The sequence below is a fragment of the Acartia tonsa genome, chromosome 6 (assembly GCF_053477335.1).
Source record: "Acartia tonsa isolate MP-2025a chromosome 6, ASM5347733v1, whole genome shotgun sequence".
NCBI classification, from domain to species: Eukaryota; Metazoa; Arthropoda; class Copepoda; order Calanoida; family Acartiidae; genus Acartia; species Acartia tonsa.
This window is the reverse complement of record NC_137265.1, coordinates 50,843,576-50,869,615: the sequence shown is the minus strand read 5'-3', so window position 1 is coordinate 50,869,615 and position 26,040 is coordinate 50,843,576. Positions and strand designations below refer to the sequence as shown.

At 31.4% G+C, this 26,040-nt stretch overlaps 2 protein-coding genes across 2 annotated transcripts in view; both read left to right on the top strand.

Moving 5' to 3' along the window:
- LOC145323146 (calcium-activated chloride channel regulator 4A-like) overlaps positions 1-12,289 on the top strand; it is an 80,617-nt gene extending 68,328 nt beyond the window's left edge. The window contains exons 7-9 of the mRNA XM_080165537.1: positions 10,001-10,071; positions 10,550-10,776; positions 11,193-12,289. Of these exons, the coding sequence (XP_080021663.1) occupies positions 10,001-10,071; positions 10,550-10,776; positions 11,193-12,289 (1,395 nt within the window). The remainder of the gene's footprint in view (positions 1-10,000; positions 10,072-10,549; positions 10,777-11,192) is intronic.
- Positions 12,290-13,886: 1,597 nt separating this feature from the next.
- LOC145323415 (uncharacterized) lies at positions 13,887-15,367 on the top strand. Its single transcript, XM_080165830.1, has 3 exons — positions 13,887-14,009; positions 14,513-14,652; positions 15,042-15,367. Exons 1-3 carry the CDS (start codon positions 13,937-13,939, stop codon positions 15,243-15,245), a joined length of 417 nt encoding a protein of 138 aa, XP_080021956.1. The 5' UTR covers positions 13,887-13,936; the 3' UTR covers positions 15,246-15,367.
- Positions 15,368-26,040: the final 10,673 nt, after the last annotated feature.

Sequence of the window (26,040 nt, the reverse complement as noted above, 5' to 3'; positions counted from 1 at the left end):
AAACAAAATCATCCCTTCTGTAGAATCAAAGTGTCGGTAGAAAAGTTTGAAATCAACTAATCTGTTATTTATTCTTATTCTATTACTTTTTCTTTTAACTAATCTCTCCCCTTTTATCTCCCTCCAAGCCTTATAAGTCAAGGTTTAATTAACATTAAAAGCATTTTCCATAAAGCTTAACTTCCCTAACTTTGTTCAGCATAATTTTTATGTTTGTAAAAATCAAATTCAGTTACATCTTTGGAATTGCTTAAGAATTCGGTACACATATGATTTAATTTTGTTTCTGTGTGTTATGGCCGTTCAAGGTTTTGTTATTGAATCCTTCTCTTGAAAGGGCAACTTTTTGATAATAATCTTATTTTAGCTTAAAACACAATATAAATTATCATAAAATGATAGTAAAACAGTAAGTGTGTGTGTATTCTAAAGACATAAAAAGGTAATAAAATAAATCCTAAACATTATTTGACTGAAAATTCTTTATAATGCCAGTGACCATAATCAACCCCCCCCCCCCTCTCAGTAATTTTAAGTCAGATGATCAGTACCTCTTGTTTTTTTTTGATTGGCTAAGGCTTAGAGTAAAACACTAGAGGGAGAAAGGTGTATCTTCCCATCGCATCCACCTTGTTCAACCTTTCTATTGGGTCATTGAAAATCAACCAATGGTGTCACTTATATTAACACAGCCAAGTATCAGAAAATAATTTAGAAGCAGACGAAGAAGGTCGTTGAAAAAGAAAGTGAGGTAGTTGTCTGTATATACATATGCACTATAGATCTGTTGGCTAAGGGGCCAATTTGTATGTTAAAATTTACACGGTATTTATTATTGATTGATTTCAACAAAGACAATCAATCTTATTGTTCAATTTTGTTTAAAAAACCACTCCCTGGTCAAATTTCTGTTAGTACTAAACCAAAATAAATTTGATGGGGGTGTAGAGGAACAACCCATTGTAAATCTGAGGATTTTGTATTTGGTGACAACAGTGAGACACATAAAAGTTACAATTTAATTTCCATTATTTGTCTTTCTTCAATATTCTTCTTTCTGACGCCTCACAAGGAAGGGATAGTTTATCTGAAGAAAAACTGATTGCAAGAGGACTTTTTATGGGCTGTTAAGGTTATCAAACTAAAATATTTAAGTAGCAAAAAACGTTTTTCTTCTCTTTTATCTTCTTCGTGACAGAGGAAGATTGGCTCAGCTGTTGACTTTGTCAGTTAGCTAAACTATAAAACATATTTTGAATCATAAAAAATAAATATCTACAATCTTCAGTGATTTTCTCATTATTAGAGTGCATAAAGATCTACTTTAATTAAAGGTTTGATCTTGATGTCGATCAAGATATCTCCTTCAACAGTTTGCTTCCAAGTTTGATATTAAGAAAAGCAACCCGCTATTAAAAACTCCTGAGTACGCCCTTGCTTCCTTATATTTGTAATGTTGACACTTTCTACATCTACGGGTTTTGAAGAAACATTAATTAACAGCTGAAGACTGTCACAGTAGCTTTTAAGTTGAAATCATGATGTAATTTTCAATCTCAGAGGTGTAAAGAATCCGACTGTGTGTGACAAGTCCTTAATTAGAGTTATCCAGGATTAAAGGGATAATTAAACGAGGGATGTATGACAATCCCTAGAACCGTCTAGTTGATGATTTAATAACCCCCCCCCCTCACCTATTACATACAATGAAAAAGGTTTTTTGAAGCAGATATATCCAAAATATAACCTAACCGAATCTAAAATTCAATATTTTTCAATATTGATTTCCAAATGATTTTATAAAAGCAGAGGTGAATTTTAAAAAAAAACTTTTGCCTCACGAAATTTTTAGTGAAGCAAAATTATCCCCTTTAAATTTTTAGCGAGTCCCACTGATTTTAGTGGGGCAAACTGATTTTAGTGAGGCAAATTTTTTTGAAGAATTCACCTCAGTTTTTATTTGCATCTTAATTTTGCCTTTATGATTTATTGTCATTACCTGCAAAAACTAAAACTAACACACCAAATTTTCTTTTTAATATTGCTGCACTTTTTAAGAACATGAAATCCTTTTTTGTAGATTATTTATACTTCTCCTTTTGCTTTACATACAGTTTTAATCTTTAGCTGGTTTAAAGCAGGAACAAGGGACAATGATTTGGACAAGCAATTCTAAGTGACAATTTCCCCACAACCCAATTCCTTCTTACCCACTTCACTTAAGTTACAGAACAATACAAGTGTTATGCCTAATTACGCCTCAAAACTATCCAAGTTTTCAGCAATTTGAAATGGAATACATTTGCTGAATCACGACCTCTGGTTTTTACTCGCCTTTAATTTCACAATATAAAAAAAGATAATCGCTGTAAAAATTTTTAAAAGATCAACTGTAAACTCTTTAAATAAATTAAAATGAAAAGATTGTCTGAAAGATTTGAGAAAGAAATCAAATTAATTACCGAAAAAAGAGAAAAGAAAGTTTTATAATAATTTTCAGATAGGTAGTTTATCTAATAATTTTTTTGCACAATGTTATTAAAAATATTCTGTTCTCTTCAACTATTACATTCGTATTGTTGTTAGGTTTAATATTTTTTTTCCAGTATGGCTTCAAAACTGTTTTATATCGGCCTGATTAGAACCGGTTCTAAGTCATAATCAAATATCATGTATACCATCGGATTACAAACAATTTTCTACGAATAATAAAATAAAAATCATAAAATTTATGACTAACAAAACGGGCTATAATCTTTAAATTTTTCATTCTAATATCTGCTATAAGCTGTCTATAATACGATGCAATAAATAACTATTCTAATTTCTTTGTAAAATTAAGTTTTATCCTTTTGTAGGAGTAAATTTTATATTTGATGTTTTCATTTATTTCTTACCATTCGTAAATAATTTGTATTTAATCCATTATACTTTTTGTTTAATACTACTAAAACACTCTTCAAGATTATAGAAACAAGGATGACAACATCCATAAATAGTGAGGCACAAATAACCATGGATGGACAGATAGAGAGCATGAGTTTTAGAGCAGATTTTCAGCTGTCATATAAAATATATTCATCCCTTAACATGATAGTGATTTGAGACCAGTATCTTTTTAGTTTCCGATTTTGTACGTATGACCCTCATCCTATCGCAATATTTACTACTAGCTAAAAAAGCTTCGAACTTCCATAAAAATCTAGATTTTAAAAATTAAAATTTTGCATGTAAATCGCTTTGGAAGTAATTTTTTTCCCTTTGACCAGAGTAGATGAAAATAGCTCTTGCAATAGTTGGGTTATCTGTCGTACAATTTTAGAAATTAAGGAGCAAATGGGTAATCAATTGTGTGTTTATCTGATTTGAAATACTGCATTTTCCCCATATTGTTTAGAACCCACTGGCTGACGGACGGACGGATAGACAAAATGAATTATAGAGAAGCTTCGCTACCAAAAAATAAAAAAAGAGATGTTTTTCTTGTCTAGAGAATTGTGTCGATAATTTGTTTGTTTGTCTATGAGACATTGGGTGTACTGCAGGGATATTAGGGGATAAGATAATGGAGGATTAATTGAAAAACATCCATAAGAATTGTAAATAAAATTACCCCTTAAAAGATTGGAAACTATTAGTTTGAACCTATTATAATAACAAAATTACCTTTTTTTTTGTTAAAAAGATTGGAAAATGTTATTTTGAACCACCCAATTAAGATGAAATAAAATTACCAAAATGGGTGAACTTGTTATTAAAATGATGGGGACCAGTAATAGTATATTTTACAGTCCTCCCTACCTGATACACAAAAATAAAAAAAAATAAATTTTGAATTGACATCAAAAAGTATATAAAGTGTAATAAAAATGAATCTTTCTCTGTAGAACCTGCAGAATTTGATCAAATATTATTTATTTGCAATTTACCTATATATAATACGAAGTAGAACGATGTGTGTCTGTCTGTTTGTTTGTTTGTAACTAAGGATCTCGCTAATCGCTGAACCGAACGGGTTCTCCTTAAAAAGTTAGCTTCGCATAGTTCTGAGAAGGCTTATAATTATTTTGGGGGAGGGTACCATCACCCTCCCCAGAAAAATCGACAAAAATAAATTAAATAAAAAACACCGCCCTGCGGACAAATCTTGCAATTAGCTAAAAAATAACTAACACCATCTATCGGCGAGAAAAATATATTTGGTAAATAGCAGATTTTAAAATAGATTGAAAAGAAACAATTCCACGTGTCCCTAGAGGCCTCTAGAGGCGTAGCCGCTAGTACTTTTATAACTAACTAAATAAATAATAAAGTTATGAAAAGTATAAAAAATCAAAATAAAACAAAAAAGAAAAAAGAGAAAGAAAAACTAGAAAGAGCAGTTATCTTTTCATTTGTGTTGAGAAGTGTATAAGTGAATAGAGGTGTGCATACATTTCCGTTAGGTTTGGGCCGGATACCTTTTTTATGGCCTGATACCGGATAACGAATATCCGGCTTATTTATAATGCCAGATATCCGGTATCCGGCCAGATATTGAAAATGGCCGAATATCCGGCATTATAAATCAGTCGTATATCCGTTTCAATAACCGGTACCCATCCGGATATTGAACATGGCCGGATACAACCCTAATTTCCGTATATCTTATTTATATTGTTCTTTTTATAGGGAGGGTGTGGACTTTGGGCTGTTTATTACAATAGTCCTGAAAGTTTGATAGTAACGTTTTTTTTTATTTGTTGGGTTAACAACCTTGGGGACTTTTATTAAATTTTTATTGATTGGTTCATTTAATTGAGTGTCCAAACGTTTCAACCACTAATTGTAATCTACAGAAGGGGGTAATTTTGTGTATTATCGTTGGGAAGGTACTTCAATTAATCGGCCATTGTGTTATCCCTTTAGATCACTGGCTTTTTTAATTATATAAATATAAGATGGTTATTTTATAATTATCAGACTGGTCAAAAGTTAAAAATTAAAGTTAAAGTTAAAACTGCATAAAAACATTGTAGTTCTTATAACTTTTATCCATCCAATCCATAAATTTATTCCAAACAAGTCTTTTTTTGCTGTTATGTTAGGACACCACTAGTGGAGTGTATATATTGAATATCTATTTTTATATTATCCATTGTTAGCTAGATAATTATTCCTTACCTTATACATATCTTTTCTTCACTAGGCACTTTTTGTGCTTTCTTAGCAAAGCTATTCTTCAATTGTTTGTTAGATGCCATAATAAATGTATGAATAAAGATGTATAAACAGACAGCTATCTGTTAGGGACATATTTCGTATGATAGCAAATTCATTTCTGCTATATTGTAGCGACTTGGTTGTGTCAATATTCCCAACGCTATTGGTTGATTTTCAAAGAATTAATTGAAAGTCGGCACAGGGTCCTTGGGGTTGGACATACCGTTATTTAACCCCTTCCCCTCAAGTGTTTTACTCCAATGATGGCAGGTCTATTAAGTGTTCGATGAAGTTAACTAAAAGTAATTAAAACAGCTAACGTTAGTACCTTTACATGAAAGGTTCCACACCATGCCAAATTTAAATAGAAAAATATAATTTTAAAAGTACAGTTTCTAAGATAATCTAGGAATAGTATTCGGCTTCGAAGTTAACAGATCTTTAAAAATTACGAATCTTTTTATAGTGTCTAAAAATGACGTAATAAAATACAATTGACCAATGATAGGCCAATACAAAAACTAAATTTCCAATGGCAAGACATTATTCATTTTAATTGAACAATGTTGGGCCCGTATGACGTCATTTTGTATAGGCACTATAAAAAGCTTTAAAATTAGCTCTTTGATTATAACATAAAATAATGAAAATTTTTACCATACAAAAACAGACTAAAATGTAAAATACAACAGTTTTAATTGTACTATACATGGTGCTTAAATTGACAGGCAAATATAGAAATATGGGTCGAGGAGTTGAACCTTTTATTTTCAATTATATTCTAAAATTTTATTCATATTGTCCAACCATGTATGTATGTATGTGTAAATTAGAGGGTTTCAAAATTACATTAAGAATGATAATTGCAAGTAAATATGACAAAAATACTTCTGTAATTTTGTGAAGAATATATAGGAAAAAACAAATTTTCTATGGTACAATTAAAAAGTACCTATTAACTATTAAAAAAATAACAGAAAAAGTTTCAAAATGTTTTTAAAGGGACTTTAAGATAATGATTATAAATTTCTAATTACTCTAACTTTTAAAGGAATCATTAGGTCAAGTTTCAAATCTATGGGATGATTTTAACTTGTCAAAATTAAGTATAAAAGCAATACGTTATTGTTGTATCGAATAATTGTAATTATAGAAAGCTTTTCTTTACAAATAACATTTGTAGAAACCTTATTCAAAAGTGTATAATTTTGTAAACTCTCTAATGTAGATACATGTCTGACAGAGAGTTGAGTAAATACAATAAGTGTTATATATTTTACAAAATTACAGGTCACCTACCTCTTCAAATTTTAGGTAGTGTAGCTACTCTACAACTAGGGACTGTTTTCACATAAAAGTGTCCTATAAAAACTGTACTTTTTGTTGACCAATTGCAAAGATCTAAAAAGCTATACCAAAAATTACTACAAATTACTACAAAGTTATCAAATCAAATTGGCACCTTCTTTAAAAGTAAAACAAGGACGAAAAGCTGTCAAAGATGCAATGAAAAGTAAATAAAAAAAGAAAAATACAAACATCCTTGCTTACGAACAAATGAGACTATAGCTAGAATCTTATCCTTTTAGATAAAAAATTTTGTTGGTCTGTTTTCGCTAACTACTTAACCAAATGAAATCTATATTTTATATAGATCCAAGGGTGATTTTAGATAATTTTTTGACCACCCCACCCTTCATTTAAAAACAAAGCCCCTAAATGCTAGAAGCGATGCCAATAGTTTATAATGTAACCAGACTGTCAGGGGGGGGGGGTGGGGGTGGGTTTAATGTAAAAATGGACTGAAAAAAATCTGGTTTCAATATTTTGTAATATTTTACTGAACTAGATTTTTAATCACTTTTACAATGTGAACAATATGAGTTTATTATGACATATAGGTTTACCTACCTCATTAGATAATTATACCTAGATATTATATGATTTCAGTAATGTAATTTTAAGATGGGTTGAATGTCTTACTGCGGCTATTAATGTCAAGAATTACTCTCATTTAATGTTCAAATAATAACTTTGTACAGTGTGTCTTCACTACCGCATAAACCAGAAATAGTTTTTTAGAGGCGTCCTTTGATTTAATACATGCATAATAAATATTGAAAGCCAAGTAGAAAATATTCAAATAGTGAGCATATATGATGTAGATAATTTGTAATATTTTGTGCTTTTCCTCAAATTGCCTGTAGAAGCCTGAAACCCTTTCCCTTAATTTTAAAATTAATGGATCAACTGCAGTTCTTGGTAAAATATTCCTGGTAACGAACATTTCCAAGAATCCATGAATTTTAAAGGCTGCTAGCTGCCAAACGGTTAAACGTACAGATCATGCCCGCACACCATTTTAAGCGGCATAAGAATGCCTGCAAATAATCTGGAATACCAAGATCCAATGATGCACATGGAAAGCTTCACTGAAGAAAAACGCGTAAAATAGGTCTTTTTCGCGCATTTCTCTGCACTGCGAGATAATTGTGCATTATTGATTTATGGCTATTCCAGATTATTTGTAGGCCGTCTTATGCCGCTTAAAACGGTGTGCGGGAATTATCTGTATGTTCAGACGTTTGGCAGCTAGCATCCTTTAAAATTCATAGATTTTTGGAAATATTCGTTACCAGGAATATTTTACCATAAATTGCAGTTGATCCAAATTAATTAATTGAACAAAAGACGTTGGGGGATTGGCTACGCCTTTGGTGTCTTAAACCTGAGTTGCTACCCAAACCAACCTAAACTGCCCAAAGTTATAACCCAAAACGAAAATATACATCCCTCCTATTTTTCCATTTATTTCAAAATTAAGTGGGAATGCGGGAAAGAAGACACACCTAACTTTACACAAAAGGTAGCACTATTTCTAATGGATAAAGGCATAGTCAAGTTGTCTCTTTCATTTGATGACCAATTCACAGGGAAGAAGGGGGTCTTGAACTGTAAATTATACTGGGTCCTTTTTAACACATTCTCTCATTCGTCTTCTAGAATAAGTTTGCTTACTATCAAAGGCATAATAGATCTATAGTATAGATGTATATACAGACAACTACCTTCCTTCCCTTTTTAACAACCTTCTTTGTCAGCTTCTAAAATATTTTCTGCTAAATACTTAACTGTGTTAATATAAGCAACACTATTGGTTGATTTAATGATCCAATAGAAAGGTTGCATAAGGTGGTTGCGATGAGGAGATACAGTTATTTAACCCTTTCTGCCTCTAGTGTTTTACTCTAATCAAATATTGAGCATATATGATGTAGATAATTTGTAAAATTAAGGGGGAATGCGGGAATGAAGACACACCTAACTTTACACAAAAGGTAGCACTATTAGTATTAGATAAAGGTATAGTCAAGTTGCCTCTTTCATTTGAGGGAGGAAAAGGATCTTAGACTGTAAATTATACTGGGTCCTAACGCTTTATTAACACGTTCTCTCATTCGTCTTCTAGAAGAATTTGCTTACTATCAAAGGCATATCAGATCTATAGTATTGATGTATATACAGACAACTACCTCACTTCCTTTTAACGACCTTCTTCGTCTGCTTCTAAATTATTTTCTGCTACTTGGCTGTGTTAATATAAGCGACACCATTGGTTGATTTTCAATGACCCAATAGAAAGGTTGTATAAGGTGGTTGCGATGAGGAGATATAGTTATTTAACCCTTTCTCCCTCTAGTGTTTTACTCTAATAAAGGCATATTACGTTAGAAAGATTACGTTACCTTCCATTGTCCTGTCTACAAATCCCTGGCTTTAAATCAAACCTTTTGCAATTTACAAATAGAAATACTCGCAGATAAAGTTGCCTACAATTGATTAAACTAAATATGACTATTCCTTTTTCACTGTTTGAAATATAAAGTTTAGTTAAGAGGTAAATGTAATACAGAAAGAGAGAGAACTGTATTCTTATATTATCAGAGATCTTAAGGGATAAGACAATTGACTATAAATTGATACACATCCTCAATGATGTAAAACAAAATTGCCGCTTCGGTAGAAAATATTGTACACTAAGTAGTTTTGAACCAACCAATCAAAATTCAATAAAAGTACCCAAGGTTTTTAAGCCAACACACAATGTAACATGAGTATCAATATAATTCATAGTTCCATATCCCTTCTTGTATATTATCAACAATTACAATATAGGGATAGTAAAATGATAAAAATAGGATCGGAGCAACGTCAATATTGTAGCACCTCCAATATTACATTTACCTATCCTATGTATCCCTGGCAAAATTATTACTTTTCCACCTTTTTTCCTTTTTGTAATTTGAGTGTTCCTGAAAAATGTTTTACCTCTGGTATTTACTTTACATTATTCTTAATAGCAAACCTTTTCTTTACACTTTTTCTTATTAAAAGAAAACTTTTCTACAGTTAGGGTCACTCAATCTGTCCTTAAGCTCATGCGTAGGCATGTTAAAATTGTCCTATTAAATTCAAACTTTGCATAATACAGTATATAACATTGAATTTTAAATAATGATTCCTAAAACACAATAAAATTATTAAATCATCTCTGTTAAACGAGAATAAAGTGTATAAACTTAGTTGGTCCGTCGGTCTGTTAGTTAATGTATTAAAGACATGGAAAATATATGGGGAAATATTTTACTTGACTGAAAGATCTATCAGAATACAATTCAGCTATTTTTTATATTGCTCTTAATTTGTGCTTTGATTCTTTTGAATGATGTTATCCCTGTTTTAATAAAAAAAAAACAGAGAAGTAGAAAAATGTTATTGATATTTTTTCTTCTTTTAGATTCATGAGAAAAGACTGGACCCATCGTTGCAGGAGGTCACCTTGGCAGAAGATTCTTTTGTTATGGACAGGTAGAGTTTATAATAACTATAACAGGATGTTTGTTTGTACCGAAAAGGGTTTCACTAACCGCCAAACCGTTATGTTTCTCCTCTATTTGGTAGCTTCTCATTGGTCCCGGGAAGGTTTATAACGGGGTTTATGAAAATAGGGGAAGATTGCAATTTTTCTTTTTGAAACAAAAACGAGTGGGGGTCAAATTTAATTCATCATCACCTATTATTTGTATTATGTTTTTCCATCAAAATAATAAAAAAAATGTTTCAAAATAAAATCAAATGCTACAAAAATAGTCAACAAATTAATAATTACAATTAATGTATAATTATTATAGAAGCCTTCTAAAAAGATATCAAGGACAATTAAATCTAGTGTATATTTGGTGTTTTATTAAAATAAATTAATATTAGGCCGCATAATTTCTATTTTTAAAATGCTAAATGTGATTCTTTCATTGTATTTGTGTATAATAACCTTCTCCCTTTGCAGATATTCTGGAAAGAGCACCCAATTCACTGTCTTCTTCCCCCGTACTACAGAGAGCTTTATCAAGGCAGTGAGTGTGCAGGACTCGAACCTACCACATCCAAACACCTACTCAACAGTCATGGATACTACGCAAGCTTTTCATTATTATTCACTGTACAATGTTCCATTCGATGCTGAAGGAAATATTGGGGCATTGTGGAGCTATAAACTTGAAAGATTATCTTCAGGTAAGGACTTTATTTTCTGTAATATATAGATGCCAAATTGTCCATTAAGATTTAAAACGGCTATCAACGTCAGATATAATACATTATTTGAAAGATTTTAATTAAATTGTTTATGAATAATTTATTTTTATGGTATAATAAAAAGTTGACAAGTGACAACTCCTAGCCTCTAGGGGATGCCGGATATGTAAAGAAAATATCCTAAAACCACCTAAAGACATCAATAAACCTACCCTGAAAAGAATTACCAATTTAGACCAGCCATTTACGAGATCTTTAGCCACAGAAAAAACCCTTACTTCTTTAAATTATAGAATAGATTGATACAACTATAAATTATGTACAAATATTAGCATTTTCATATGTTCTTTCAATAATAATAGGAAGTGTGTCTTGATAATTTGACAAATATTTAGGAATCATGGACAACTCCCACGTGGTGCAGGTGGAAAGCGCGCCAAAATCAGCTGACAATGCTATATCCATCTCAATGAGCAGCAACCATCCCCAGTTTGAATGGATAGTAACGCCAGAGTCCCCAATAATTCTGTACACTTCTGTAACCCTGTCTGGCGTGCCTGTGGTCAATGCCAACGTCAGGGCCGACATAACTGGCATCACTCGGTCAGGTATGCGCATCCCCCAGAGTTATGTGATCCTGGTGGATTCGGGAACAGGCGACCCAGACATTCGTCAACATGATGGTATTTATTCTAAATTTGTGACCAATATCCATGAGATTGGCAGGTACCAGGTTACGCTACACGTCTCTTCTGATAAGAAGAATCCTGCAAGATTGGCCACCAGTGATGGAAAGACAATGGGGGATTTTACACGAATAGTTCGCGGATTTTCATTCCACGTGGCCAGTATTCAGCGAGGATCTAATGATAGCTATCCACCAGCAAGAATAATGGATCTGACAGCAAGAGTGACAGATAACCAACAAATTGTATTTCGTTGGACTGCACCAGGGGATGACTTTGACGAAGGTCGTCCTTCCTCATATCATATTCTTTATTCAGAAGACCCTTTTAGCTTCTATAGAGCGGGTAGTTCCTCCCCCAGACTTGTGGAAAGATTCACAGGAACCTTGTATGCTGGCGGACTTGAATCTCATACAATCAACATTGTTGAATATGATAGAAATCTTTATTATACTATTCTAGCTGTTGATGACCAAGGTAACACTGGAGCACTATCAAACATAGCTCATGTGTTCGTCCCCCAGCCGCTAATATCACGTGAAACCGGCCTTATGCCTCAAAGATCAAACAATCAGCTGCGCGAAGGACTATTCAACCCATTTGAAGTTATTAAGGAACCCAATGAGATTATTTTATATGTTGTGATGGCTATAGTCGCCATTGTTGTGATAACATTTCTGCTAGTCATGCTGATTATGTTGGTTTCTCATAAATTAACGCGGCATCCAGCGCAGCTCAACCACAGCCTGGCCTCTTCACCAGGGTCTAATCTAGACATCAGGGATTATTTCTTAAAATATAGTTAAGTTATAAAATAGTTGGATTCAAATTAGTTTTTTCCTAAGGTCAAATAGGCTTCCCTACCTTTTCTTATAAAACAGTCAACACGTAGTTTTTTTTTGTCATATTCTCAATCCAGAAGTCATATTTTGTCCAAACAATTATTTATTTTATCTTCATAACGCATTACTGTTCTTTTTTCAATAAAAGATAAAACTGTAATATTTGCTCATCTGAAGCAAACTTTTATTATCATAAGAAATAATGTCATAGGTCAAAGAATGGAGATTTGTTATCCTACAATAGCATAGACTACAAGACTGATATTTCAAGCAATTTTGATATTTACAGGGGTGTATATTTTCTAAATTGAATTTGATTCCTTTTTGACTTTTTCTCTTGAATTATATTGTTCCCTTATTTTACTGTTCATTATTTCAGGGATCAAAAGGTATAAGGCAATGCCCAATAAATTGATCTACATCCCCTACATAATGTTACACAAAGTTCCCCCTTTTGTAGAATAAAATTGATGGTTGAAATGTCTAAACAATCAACATAATAAACCAACCAACCAGAATTCACTGAAGTCCCTAAAGTTGTTAAGCTAATTAGAAGGAAAATGTAAGTATGGGACTTTGGTGACTGGTGTAATAAACAGCCTAATAACCCCTCTCTGCATTATTTACATTTTTTTTGTTTTGAAGTCTTCTTTTCCAAGAGGACAGGAAATAATGAAAAACATACACCCCTGAATTTGTAGTGAGATGAACCCTCCGCAAAATGGAAGCATAATCAAATCAGAGAACAAGCTGTACACCCACAATAATTATATAACTAATGAAGCTGCACTAGAAACTTTTAAAACCTATGAGAGCTGTGATGAATATAATAGGCATGGCAGATTTGAAAATTACATATCAATAATGATTTTTTTATTTCATCATTTTCTACCTAATTAATTGTATAAACAAGCCAAAATCTTTAAATTTATTAATTTTTGCAAATAGCTTTGAAAGGTATTCAAGGCCTTAAAAGCTAAAGACCAATTTAAAATCGTATCCCAGCCCTTTATCTTATCTTTAGCGGCTACGCCCATAGAAGCCTCTACAGGCACTTGAATCTTAGTTTAAAATATTAAATTACAAAAAACATTTGAAGTGGGTATTTTTTTCTAGGGGCGATTTCTCATGGGAGGTTTGTTGTACCCTCCCCTAAATTAGTTATAAAACTTCCCAGGATCTTTGAAAAGCTACCCTGTAAAGGAGAACCTGATCGGTTCAGCGGTTAGCTAGATCCTTTGGTACAAACATACAAACACACAGACAAATAGACAGACAAACATCCTGTTACTTTATTATACGAATTGCCCAAGGAAAAAGTTAATTAGATAAGATTGAAAAATTAAAGCAATTGTTTGTTTTAAACCTATTTATACAAGTTTTAAAATGTAACTATTTTTATCAACACACATTTTAATGAACTGTGTGCCATTAAAGGCCAATTGTCAGTAATTTTCTTAAAAATCGGTCCATCATTTATTCCCTCGGGTAAGAAATATTCATTCCTAAACAAAAAACTGGACAGGAATACCCCATTTCAAATCCACTATGTTATACAGGGCTTCCCCAATTATCTATTCCAAGCCCATCCCCAAGAATCAGCGAGGTTGTATGGGAGGCGGAGCGGGCACCCTAAGCCCGGTCAAGTCCATACTGAAGCGAAGGGCTTCAGCCTCCCAATCAGGTATTACATCATTTGAAAGATACATTAGAGTAAAACACTATAGGAGGGAGGGGTTTAATGACTGTATGTCCCCATCCCAAGGACAAGTGTGCCTACTATCAATTGGGTCTTTGATGATCAACCAATAGTGTCGGGAATATTAACACAGCCAAGTAGCAGAAAATAATTTAAGAGCAGACAAAAAAGGTCCTTGGAAAATGGGGACAAGTAGATTATCTGTATATACATTTATATACTATAGATCTGTTAAAGATACTATCGACTCACTTTATAATAAATAGAAAAATTAAGATGAGTGCTTAAGTTATGTAAGTTTAAGGTCTATAAATGGCCCCACAAGGTTATAATCTTTTATGAGGCAGAGAAGCATGATATAAGTTGAGTTTAATGTCAACTGGCATTGCCTTATATTTGAATTATCATAAAAAAATCAAATATCTGTCTAGTTTAAAAAGTTATGAAAGACAAACTTTGGATACATACCTTTATTTTTGTTGTTTTAGGTTATGGACAACCCCCACGGGGCGAGGCTGATGGAGAAGCTACCCACTATGATGAGGGACACAGTAATGTCTACATGGGGAGTATCAACCCCTACGCTACCCTCACCAAACCATCTTACATATCTATAGATACAGTTAAGGTAAAATTATTTATAATTTGACTCTTAATAAATATAAGAAAATCAAATAGGCAAATTTTTGGGGCCTTGAGCTTTGAATATGACTTTTATCCCTGTATTTATAAAAGTATTGTTATAAGGGAAGAAAGCCAGTAAGAATAGTTAAGAGTTTTTCCTTCCCTTAAAAATAAAAAAAAAATATCAAAAGCTGAATTCCAACTTAAAGACTTTATGTGGAATATTATTTACCATACATTGTCATATCCTTGAATATCTGGTTGTTACTCTATAAGTAGTGTATATTCGTTTGTAGTATAAAGTTAAAATAAATTTGAACTAAATTGACAAAAACATACATATATACACCCACACACACACTGTAATAGTATGTAGAATGTAATTATTTCTAGGTAGACATGAAGAAAGGTGACCATTTGAACGGATTATATTCCTGTACCGCTGACGGCCAGCCTATGTACTGTGGCCAGCAGGACGGCCAACCTGTGTACCCGGGACCACACTATGGAGAGCTGCAACCTGATATTATCCAAGATAGCTCCCCTTCTTTGCACAAGAACAACTCGGATAATCAACAACCCACTACACAAGTTTAAATATTCAGACATTATGAAGAAGCTCTTGTGTCATCAATATACAAAGATAAATGTAAAAATGAAACCTATAAAACTCATTCTTTATGTTATAGTTTGTATATAGTCAATAGGCTATACAGTTCAATATAACAAACATTTTTTTTCTAGGGAAATCTAGAGAATATGTTTTTTTTATTGTACAATATAAGTACAGGGCTCAGAAAAGTCTATAAAAATGTTTAAAATTTTAAGGTAAATATAAAAAAGTAATTTTTGGAACGCATGATCAAACATGAAATGTTTTGATGCATAGGATATTGTATTTTTTTTTATGCATGATCTTAAATTTAAACATAAAAACTTTGAATTTAAATGAAAGTTAATATATATATCTGTCCTTCAGAAAAATTACTTTTTTGCCACAAAATGTATGGTGGCAAATATTCCACCCTGAACTAATATCAAGAGATATATTCTAATGAAGATTCATTTTTCTGCAATTTTCTTCTCCCTCTCTAATAAAACAAAAATGGATATATTATTTAGTCAATAAAAAAAATTTAATCTTTTTCTTTGTAATAATTTATATTTAACAATATACAATTATATAATGGCTTTCAATTAACAAGAGATTAGATAAATAAAACAAATATTATTATAGCAATAAATATCAATTTTATTTAAATTATTTCTTAGTATTATAGGATAAAATTAAATAAAAATCTGTGTAGCTATCCAAAAGGAAAAGTTTATTTATGTGGTAGATAAAAATATTTTTGGTTACTATACTGTACTATAACTTTACGTCTGTATCAATAATAATTTATCTGCAATTGTCTTCTCTCTCCCTAATAAAACAAAAAATGGAGATATTATTTAGTCAAATAAATTTTTATTCTTTAAAAAATTATATTTATGTAAAACTAATAAAAAAGCAAGAAGAATAATCTATCTACCATATAAAAGTAAATATTCCTTTTTTACTGGCCTGGTGATTACTGCCGAGCCTTACTGGCTTAGTGATTACAGCCGAGCCTAGTTTCACCATTCCTATCATACCAAATAGTAAGATTTTTTGTTTTGTAAGATTTCACCAACTAATGAACCACGGGGCCAGGGACAGTTTTATACTATTAATATTTGAATGTAAGTCTTAAATTATTTTTTTTACTAACCTACGTTACAAAGCCCCTATATGCTAGGGTCGCAGCCATTAGTGTTAGAAATATAATTATTATTTACCCGTTTTTACAGACAAACCCTTGATTGTTGTCTTTGTAGTAAAGTAATAATAATTAAAATTTCATTAAAAAAGCTTTTTTCTCTGGACATTTTTGCCAGTCAAAAAGTGCTGAAGGGACTATTAATTTTGGATGGCAGAAATGTTAAGGGCAAATTGTTTTTCTTGAAATGAAACATCTGTTCTTATGAAAAAACTTAGGCATATTTTTCTTGCCTAAACCTTATGTCAAATATTTACATTAATCTTACTTTAATTGTCATACATTTTTACTAATTCTTTTACCCTTATATTATTATTTTTCACCATTGTAAATAAAATCATAAAATTCATACTTCTTTTTAAAAGCGAAGCTTTTCTTTAATTAGGGTCGGTCCGCCCGTCCGTCCATAAAGGATAGGATAGGATACCAGAATGTCCGTACGTCCATTTAAAACATATTAATTTTTAACTACTAATTTTATGTGATCTAATTATCTGATTGGTCTGATTTTTGGTATACTGATTCAAAGTACAATATTATAAGCGAAGCATTTCTAGAATCAAGTCCTAGAAATGTAAGTATGTCCATAAACATTTTCGTGTATTTAATCAGTTTTTCAACATTTTACTTGCAATTTTGTTTCTAATCGTGTACATTTATATTTTGATAATTCAGTTCTGACACTCTACAAGTGTTAATGTTCGTTTGTCCTACCGTTTCAGAGCTTCACTTTTATGGATGTTGTCATCCTTTTTATTATAATGCTCTTTATAGTGCCTATAAAAAATTAAGCCATACAAATTACCAATGATAGGCCAGTATGACGTCATTTTTTAAAGGCATTATATAAAGCTTCTTTGTATATATCATCATTTATAATAGTAAACTGCAATTAAGAATCGTATTTTCTAAAAACTTTTTATACCAAACAAAATATTTATCTAAAAGTTTAAGTTGTAATTTAAATTAAAATAGAATACTTTTTTATTGTTATGATAGAACTTTGGATTAGACTTTTTTTGTATAAATATCGTAAATATAAATTTAAGTAGAAATTTTGTTACTTAATTTTTGAATAAAAGAAGCAGGATTTCTGTTTGTCTGTTTGCACTGAAAGATCTTACTAACCGCAGAACCGATGTAACTCTCTTTTACAACAGATCTTTTTACTGGTCTCGGGAAGTTTTTTTTTGTGTATTTTGGGGAGTTTATCTCCACCAACCAAATAGAAGAAATGTACCCTCTCCCAATTTTTTTCTATTTTCCTAAACAAACTTAATTCTATATTGGACCCAAGAGGTCCTTTAGGTGAAGCCTCTAGCCAATATTTAAAAAAGGAAAATTACATGCAATGCTATGAAATGCGCAGCTACTTTATTACCAGGTGAATCTGCATTATAATAATATTGTAATTAATAACTCTTACTTTGAAAAATTACACTATACTTGCAGTATAAATACTCCCCATTAGAAAATTATAGAAGTTCTTTGCTGTCGCTTAATCTATGGACATTATTATTTTAATATTACACTTACCTTTTACACAATATACATACAAAAAAAGAAAAATACTTCTTTTGTAAAAAACCCTGAAGAAAAAAACAGGAAAAAAGGTTTTCATGCAAGGATAAGCATCATTACAGTTTTTAAGATTTTTTTTTAGAACTACAGTCGAAGTTCCTTCCAGTGGAGTGCACAGGGACACTAAATAAAGAGAGGGGGAGAAATTCCTTCTCAATTTAATATTGAGGATGTTTCTCCTCCCATTGCAAACCTCTTCAGTAGTCTTATGGTTCCTCCTTATGGTCTAGAAGTTTACCTAATTAGAAAACCTTTTCTTAAATTGATAGACCTTACAGAAAAAAACAGTTTGACAAAACGCTAACACACAACGTTACAGATAATTCGCGAAAAATGGCCCTCTTTTTATTAATTTTGAGGAATTTAATTTAAATTCCTTTGTCCTTTCCCTGTATGGATCAAATATAATTATATTTCATTGTTCTATCCCTGCACCATATGTAACTATAGTCAGGGATATAAAGGGATAAGACAATGGCTGATAGATTAATGTACAACACAATGATGTCACACAAATTTACTCGTTCTTTAGATTACAATTAGTGGTTAGTACGTTTAATGAACTAACCAATCAAAATTCAATAAAAGTCCCCAAAGTTGTTAAGCCAACGAATAAGAAACGTTATTAAAAACTTTGGGGACTAGTTTCATAAACAGCCCAATGTCCCCTCCCTCCCTGCATTATATTATAGGTGTATGAAATATAATATACAATGAGATTGAGTAGTTTATTCAATCATCTCGCCACCACTCCTGCCTAATAAACCAGAAAAAAATATATGCACTGTTAAAAAAAAGTATTTCTAGCATACAAAAACATTTATTAAATATTCATTTCCTACTGATTCTTTTCCATTATCACTTAAAATCATTGGCTATCCAGAAACATTCTCTAAAAAGTTAATTCGTCAAAAAGGACTAATTATAAATTTTAAAGATATATATTGACTTCGTTTACAGTATTGTTTAGTTAAATATTTTTTTTGGGATGTGTCCCCTTCCCCATTTTTGATTTTAGTTAAAAAATAAAATTTGAAAAAATGGGGAGGGGGAGATTTTTTTTCATGGGTGATTCCTCTTGAGAGGGGTTGTGTCACCCTCACCCAAAATAGTTATACACCTTCCCGGGACCTACGAGAACCCGATCGGTTCAGCGGTTAGGAAGATATTTAGGTATAGACAAACAGACACACATCCTGTTACTTTATGATAAGGATAGGAAAGAATATAAAATCAATGTACAAAATATAAAAGAAAACCCGAACAAAAATTAAATATTTCCTAGAACTAAATTGTCCTTTTTTCTTTCTACTTTTTTTCTCAAGAAACTAATTGGTGTTTCCTATTACTTGGTCTATGCGATTTAGTTTTTCATATTTTCCCTATTTTTTTAAATTTGAAGCCTTTCTAGATTATGGGATATTAAAAATATTCGTTTCAACAATAAATTGGATCAGACAATGGACGAAAAAATAATGGAAGGTAAATCCCTAATAAAAAAACAAAACTGCCTGCTCTGAAGATTAAAACTAAAAGTTTCAAAGCCACAAAATTAAAATCTTAGGTAGAAAAGTTCCCAAAGTTTTTTTAGCCAACAAAAAGTGAAATATTTATGAAACTTTGGGTACCACAATAATTTACATTCCAATGTGCCCTCCTCTCTGATTTATATACACTTTGACATAAAACTTATTGACCTCTGACCAGCTACCTAATGGAATATTATCATTATATTTTGTTAACATAATATTCTTATCATTATGAATATCTGATTTCTAATGTAACGTGTCAGGAAGATCATTATCTAATACTGAGAAACAAGGATAATAACATGCAAACTTAGGATAGACTATAAAAAAATAATAATAAAAAGTTTTTTAAGGTAGCGTGACAAGGTGTCTCAAAAATCAGCGTGTGACGTCATAAAAAGGAGGGAGATGAGAGGAGAAGTGGGAGAGAAAACCCTTAAAGAAGAGATAAATAATCCCTCATTTTTGTGACGTCACATGGCTTAATTTTTGAGGCACTTTGTCCCCCTACATAATAGGAAGTTTTTAAAGTCACTTTATTATTAATCATAACGGCTATGTTCCAAGATACCTTTAGGGGAACTTGCCTCCCTCCCCCTCCCCCACTTTCAATTTTAGTTTTGAAAAGAAAAAGTAAAAACTAATTTTTTGAGGGGTGGGGGATCACTTTTATAAGGTAGCGATTTTATTCGGGAGGGTGGTGGTACCCTCCCTCAAAATAGTTATAAACCTTCCCAGGACCTATGAGAAGCTAAATTGTATGTATATAAGAACCATATCTGCAGGATACTTGAGTAAAAACAGACACAGATCCCTTTGTATTTAAACTGAACCTATTAATATTTGAGTAATTTTAATCTTTTATAAATACATTAAGTTTTAAATCTGAAAGATATAATAGTCCATTGTCTTATCCATAAAGAAAGAAAAAGTTGTATTCACTCCCTTTTTTGGTAATATCACTGTATCAATATCAGATAATAATCTTAGAAATGATTTATCCAACCCATGTGTGGGCATATTTTCAAGTAAATACATTCTGCATGCATGATTACATTTATCCGATATGACTGCAGAGTTATGTAGTTGGGTAGCTGTATATACACAGTGTATATGTGATTATATTTATCATATATAGAGTTATATAGTTGGGTAGCTGAATAATAAAATACACAATGTACACTTGATTATATTTATCCAATATGACTGCAGAGTTAAACAGATGGGTAGCTGAACATACACAGTGTATACTTGATTATATTTATCTAATATAGAGTTATATAGTTGGGTAGCTGAATATACACAGTGAATAGTTGATAATATTTATCAGATATAGAGTTATATAGTTGGGTAGCTGAATATACACAGTGTATGGTTGATTATATTTATCAGGTATAAAGTTATATAGTTAGGTAGCTGAATATACACAGTGTGTACATGATTATATTTATAAGATATATAGTTATATAGTTGGGTAGCTGAATATACACAATGTATACTTGATTATATTTATCTGATATACAGTTATATAGTGGGGTAGCTGAATATACACAAAATGTTCGTTAAGGGTGGGGAAAGGGTTAAATACCCACCCACCTCAAATGATTTGGAGGTTTGTATGGAGAATGGTTATATCAAACTCCCCCTTGATGAACTAGTTTCAGCTCCCAAACTATTATTTGCTCCACATTGAGACCTCATCAATCTAATGCAGATCTATGTACTGCCTTAACAGGACATTGTTTTTTGTATTTTTTTTTTATATGTACATATATGTCAAATTTACTTATATTCATGGGTGGAGAGGAATATATGCTGTTTTAAGACGTCGTAATTCAAAGAATTATAAGGAAAATTAACAATTTAAAAAAGGGTGGTGTTGTTCATCTTAATTTAGGATTTATATCAATTAATCTTATTGGTCGTGTCTATAAAACTTTGGGGACCAGTGTAATTTACATCTTTTTATAAGAAATTTAAAATATGATAAAAATAAAAAAGTATGAGTGTCTTTTTAACCTTTTTTTCTAAACCCTAATGTCTAGGATTAGGATATAATAATAAATAAAACATAATTAATGGATTTGGACGCACAGTTATAAAAATATTTTTTTTGTTCCGCAGAAATGAGATTTTTATATAGTTCTCCTTTAAATGTTCTGGGAATGTTCATAACATTAGCGAGATCCTTAGTTACAGACAGAGATCCTGTTACTTTTATATAAGGATAAAAGTAGATTACTTTTCTGTTTTATTAAGCACTTTTTGTCTTAATAAGTATCTTTGTTTATCTAGATTGTTGAGGTACTAATTGGTAATTAGCTATTAGTTGGTATATAATATTTCAGTTATTGCTACTTTTATTATATACCATCCAATTAATGTAATAGATTTATTTTTAAAAGCGAAGTTTTTCTGTAATAAGGGACGGTCCGTAACGGATAGCTTTTTACGTTAATTTAGCCATGTTAGAATTCTCCTATTGATTTCAAACTCTGCATGATGATTCCTGTAGAAGTTAGGTACAACTTAGAAAGCGTAGCAACTCTATAATCGTTCTGTTACTCTACAAGAGTTAATGTTCGTCTGTCATACCGTTTCAGAGCTTCGCTTTTATGGATGTTGTCATCCTTGTTATATATTGGTGTTGTTTAAAAAAAGCTATTCATAAGTTCTTGTTGATATGAAAATCAAAGATACGAACAAATTTAATTATGAAATAGACATGATAGACATTGGGTTGTTAATTACACTAGTCCCCAAAGTTGGGTAACAACGGTTACTTATTCTTTGGCTATACAACTTTGTGGATTTATTTATTGAATTTTAATTGATTTGTTCAATAAGGTGAATTTCCAAACGTTTTAACCACCAACTGCAATCTACAGAAAGGGTAATTTTGTGTATCATCATGGAGGATGTACATTAATTTATCGGCCCTAGTCTTATTCCTAAAGATCCCTGGCTACTAAATAATGCATTTTTAACTGTCTGTGAAAAATTAGTGCAAATTGTTGACCCAGCCAAAATAATAAAATTCCAAGATTTCCATTTCTAAAATTGCATTTCTTATTTTCTTCTTCGCGGTTAGGGGGGGGGGGAGGGTGAAGTCAATTGCTGGGTAAATTACTCCCAAAGGAATTTCAGCCGCAGCACCGCAAATCCAACTGTATTCCGGACATTTCAAGATAATTAACCAGCAAAGATTAAAGAAACAAGGATGACAACATCCATAAAAGCGAAGCACTGAAACGGTAGGACAAACGGACATTAACACTTGTATAGTGTTAGAACTTAATTATCATAATATAAATTTATAAGAGTCAAAGCAAAATTGTAAGCAAATTTGTTGTAAAACTGCTTGATACAGGATAATTTTTATGGACATACTTACATTTTTAGGGCTTTATTATAGAGTTGCTTCGCTTATTACATTTTCTTTGTTGTCCCAGGAATCAATATACAAAAAATCAGATCAATCCGATGATTTGATCACATAAAAATTTGTTGTTAAAAAAGTAAAAAAATCAACATGTTTAAAATGGACGTACGGACATTTTGGTAATGATTATAGAGTTGCTACACTTTCTAAATCGTACCTAACTACTAAAGGAATCACCATGCAAAATTTGAAATCGATAGGACAATTCTAACATGCCTAAATTAACAGAAAAAGCTATCCGTTACGGACGTACGGACGGACGGACGTACGGACGGACCGACCCTAATTATAGAAAAGCTTCGCTTTTAAAAACGAGTGAAATACTTAGAGATTAACATTGTATATACCTAAAAAATTCATTTGTGTTAAAACACAACTCACCTCCCAACCCGTAAACAACCTATAGACTTAGGTCTTTGATGTAGCCTAAAAATATTGAGGATCAATATAAAGCTCACCTGAATGGGGTAAAAAGTGCAGACAGACAAAAATATTTTAAAATATAGAAATTGTGCCGTTATGATGTCAACATAAGTATGTAGTTAAAGTCATTGGACTAACAATATGTCGATATTATGTCGGCTATAAAAGCCATAAAGTCGACATAAACCCTTATAATTACATTTATATTGTCAACAATTTTGACCAAGGGGCCGCGTTGAAACTTAATTTCTGACGATACCTGTTGCTAAGTGGATTAAGCTAAAAAATTAGGCCAATGAAGTACATCATTTTCTACAAATAATTTACCTCTCTCTTACTTTTCCTTCTAAATCTCTCTCTCTCTCTCTCTCTCTTTTTCCCTACTTTTCTTTCTTTTTTACCCTTTAATAGCTGCATGGCTACTTTGTAATTTGGTACTGTGTTATTATTATATTATTTGAAATTTAGAATTCTCATATAATAAAGGTAAATATTTAACAGTCTATTGGTATGTTTGATACCATTTTAATTTTTTTTTCCTATCTAGGACAAGAATTTTTTTAAAATTAATAGACCAATGAAGTTTTGGTATGTTCAATGTTGATTTTCTGGTGCTTTCCTTGAAAGTACCTGGCGATTACCAAAGCTCCCTCCCCGTTTTATAAAAGAAGTTTTTTCTCATGCCAAATACCTGCAGTGACCTCCATTGCATCCACCTAACAAGGGGCTACTCTGTATCCATTATAATCTAACCTAACCTCACATAAAGCAAAAAACCAACACACCAAAAATAACTTAAGCTTTTATTTTCAATTTGTTTATAAATAAGGGGGGATTGGGAGAATTTGATCGATTAGGACCTTTTATGGTAACTCCCCCTTTTTTCAATCATAATTTCAATTGCTTTTGTTTCGCTTTCTTTGCAACCGCTGTTCTTGTTTTCTCCTTTGTTCTTAGGCTTGGTTAAACACATTGCATCATGGAAGATTGCAAGGGAATATTTTGTTATTTTTAGGGGAGAACTTTAAAAAGAAGTCATTTTCAAAGTAAATTTCAGAAAATAAAATATATGTGATGTATTTCTTTCATCTATTAACCTGCCTGTATGTTTGTACTGAAAAATCTAGCAAATTACTAAATCTATATGGATCTCCTTATACAATAAGGCTTTTAGCGCACCTGGGTAGATCTAGACTATTTTGAGTTAGGGTAATTAGCAGAAATCGCCCCAACAAGAAAAAAATTACTCCTGAAAAAGAATAATTTTTCTTTATAATAATTTTATTGAAAATGGAATGTAGATCTTCTACACCTCTCAGTAGCGTAGCCGATAGTTAAATTGCAGTTGACCAAAGAGGGAGTCATGTTTCAAATATAAATCTATGAAGATAAGACTATTGTTTTAATATAGTCAAATTACCAGCTATATTAATTTATCGTCCATTGTCCTCACACTTCCTGATTTACTCATTTGTCTTTACAGTCTTCCTTCAACTCAAAACTTGGAAATGCCAGTAATAAAAACTTTTACTACAGGAAAAAATTATCCAGGGTTACCAAATTTTCTTTCTTTCAGGGTTGCCATAATTCACGCTTTTAATTTTCAACTATTTTGTGACATAATTATTTATGGAAGAGAATAATTGCAATTGTACTTTTCTAATGCAGATATATTCTTCTGATAATTAAATATTTTTAGAACTTTTTCTAAGGACGTAAAAAAAATACATTTTTGTTTCTGCGCAATTTTCAGAATGTGTTAATGCTTGTTTTTGAAAGTGCCATTAATTATGGAACACCTGCCAAAACTTCAGGCTTGGATGCTGTACTAATTAAGTAGCTTCCAAATCCAAAAAAAATTGTGGTCCAGCTTGTTATGCAACATAGAATACACTCATATCTATCTAAGTGATTCAGTGCAATATTCATTCACAAGTAAATCTTAAAAAGTCAAAATCCTAATGATCAAGTAAAATATTATCTAAGAACTTCTCACTGTTTTCCCTCCATATAAATGTGTATTTTAGTTAACATTTGTAATAATGTGATGTTTAATTTAAAACAAATTTGAAACACAAATATATATCTGTCTGTCTTTGTCAGGGGTTAAGGAATATATATTCCGGTTTATATAAAATAAGTCATAAACAACATAAAAATGATACATAGAACAAAAATGTCAACATCCATAAAAAGAAAAGCAAAACGACCAAAGTGAAGTATAGTGTAGATACTCAGTTGTCGCGAAAATCTTCATTCGGATTTAAGTCACCTGATTCTATGAAAATATACACATTTTTTTCCATAGAAATTTTATGCATGAAAGCAATAAAGAAAGCGACAAACGTCTAAGTTACTAAATAAAAACCTTTTAAAATGTATAATTATACTCAGATTAAGTTAGGAAAATTCATCAAAAACTTTTTTAATTATAGGTCAAAAATAAAAATTGCTAAGCTTATTATTTTGTATTTATTAATCTATAGTCATTTCAGAGTAAATAGAATTTTACAATAAACAAGTATAAATTCTTTTTGTGAGCTGCAAAGAAGATAAAATATAGATAAGAATCCAAGTAGACGATTCTGCCTGACTAGTCTAAAATAAAATTGGAACTT

What these genes read in the sequence shown, in the direction of transcription:
- LOC145323415 (XM_080165830.1), top strand. Translation starts at nt 13,937, where the DNA reads ATGGGAGGCGGAGCGGGCACCCTAAGCCCGGTCAAGTCCATACTGAAG. An exon ending in GGCTTCAGCCTCCCAATCAG is followed by an intron (nt 14,010 to 14,512) that starts GTATTACATCAT and finishes TTGTTGTTTTAG; the next exon opens with GTTATGGACAACCCCCACGG. An exon ending in TATCTATAGATACAGTTAAG is followed by an intron (nt 14,653 to 15,041) that starts GTAAAATTATTT and finishes AATTATTTCTAG; the next exon opens with GTAGACATGAAGAAAGGTGA.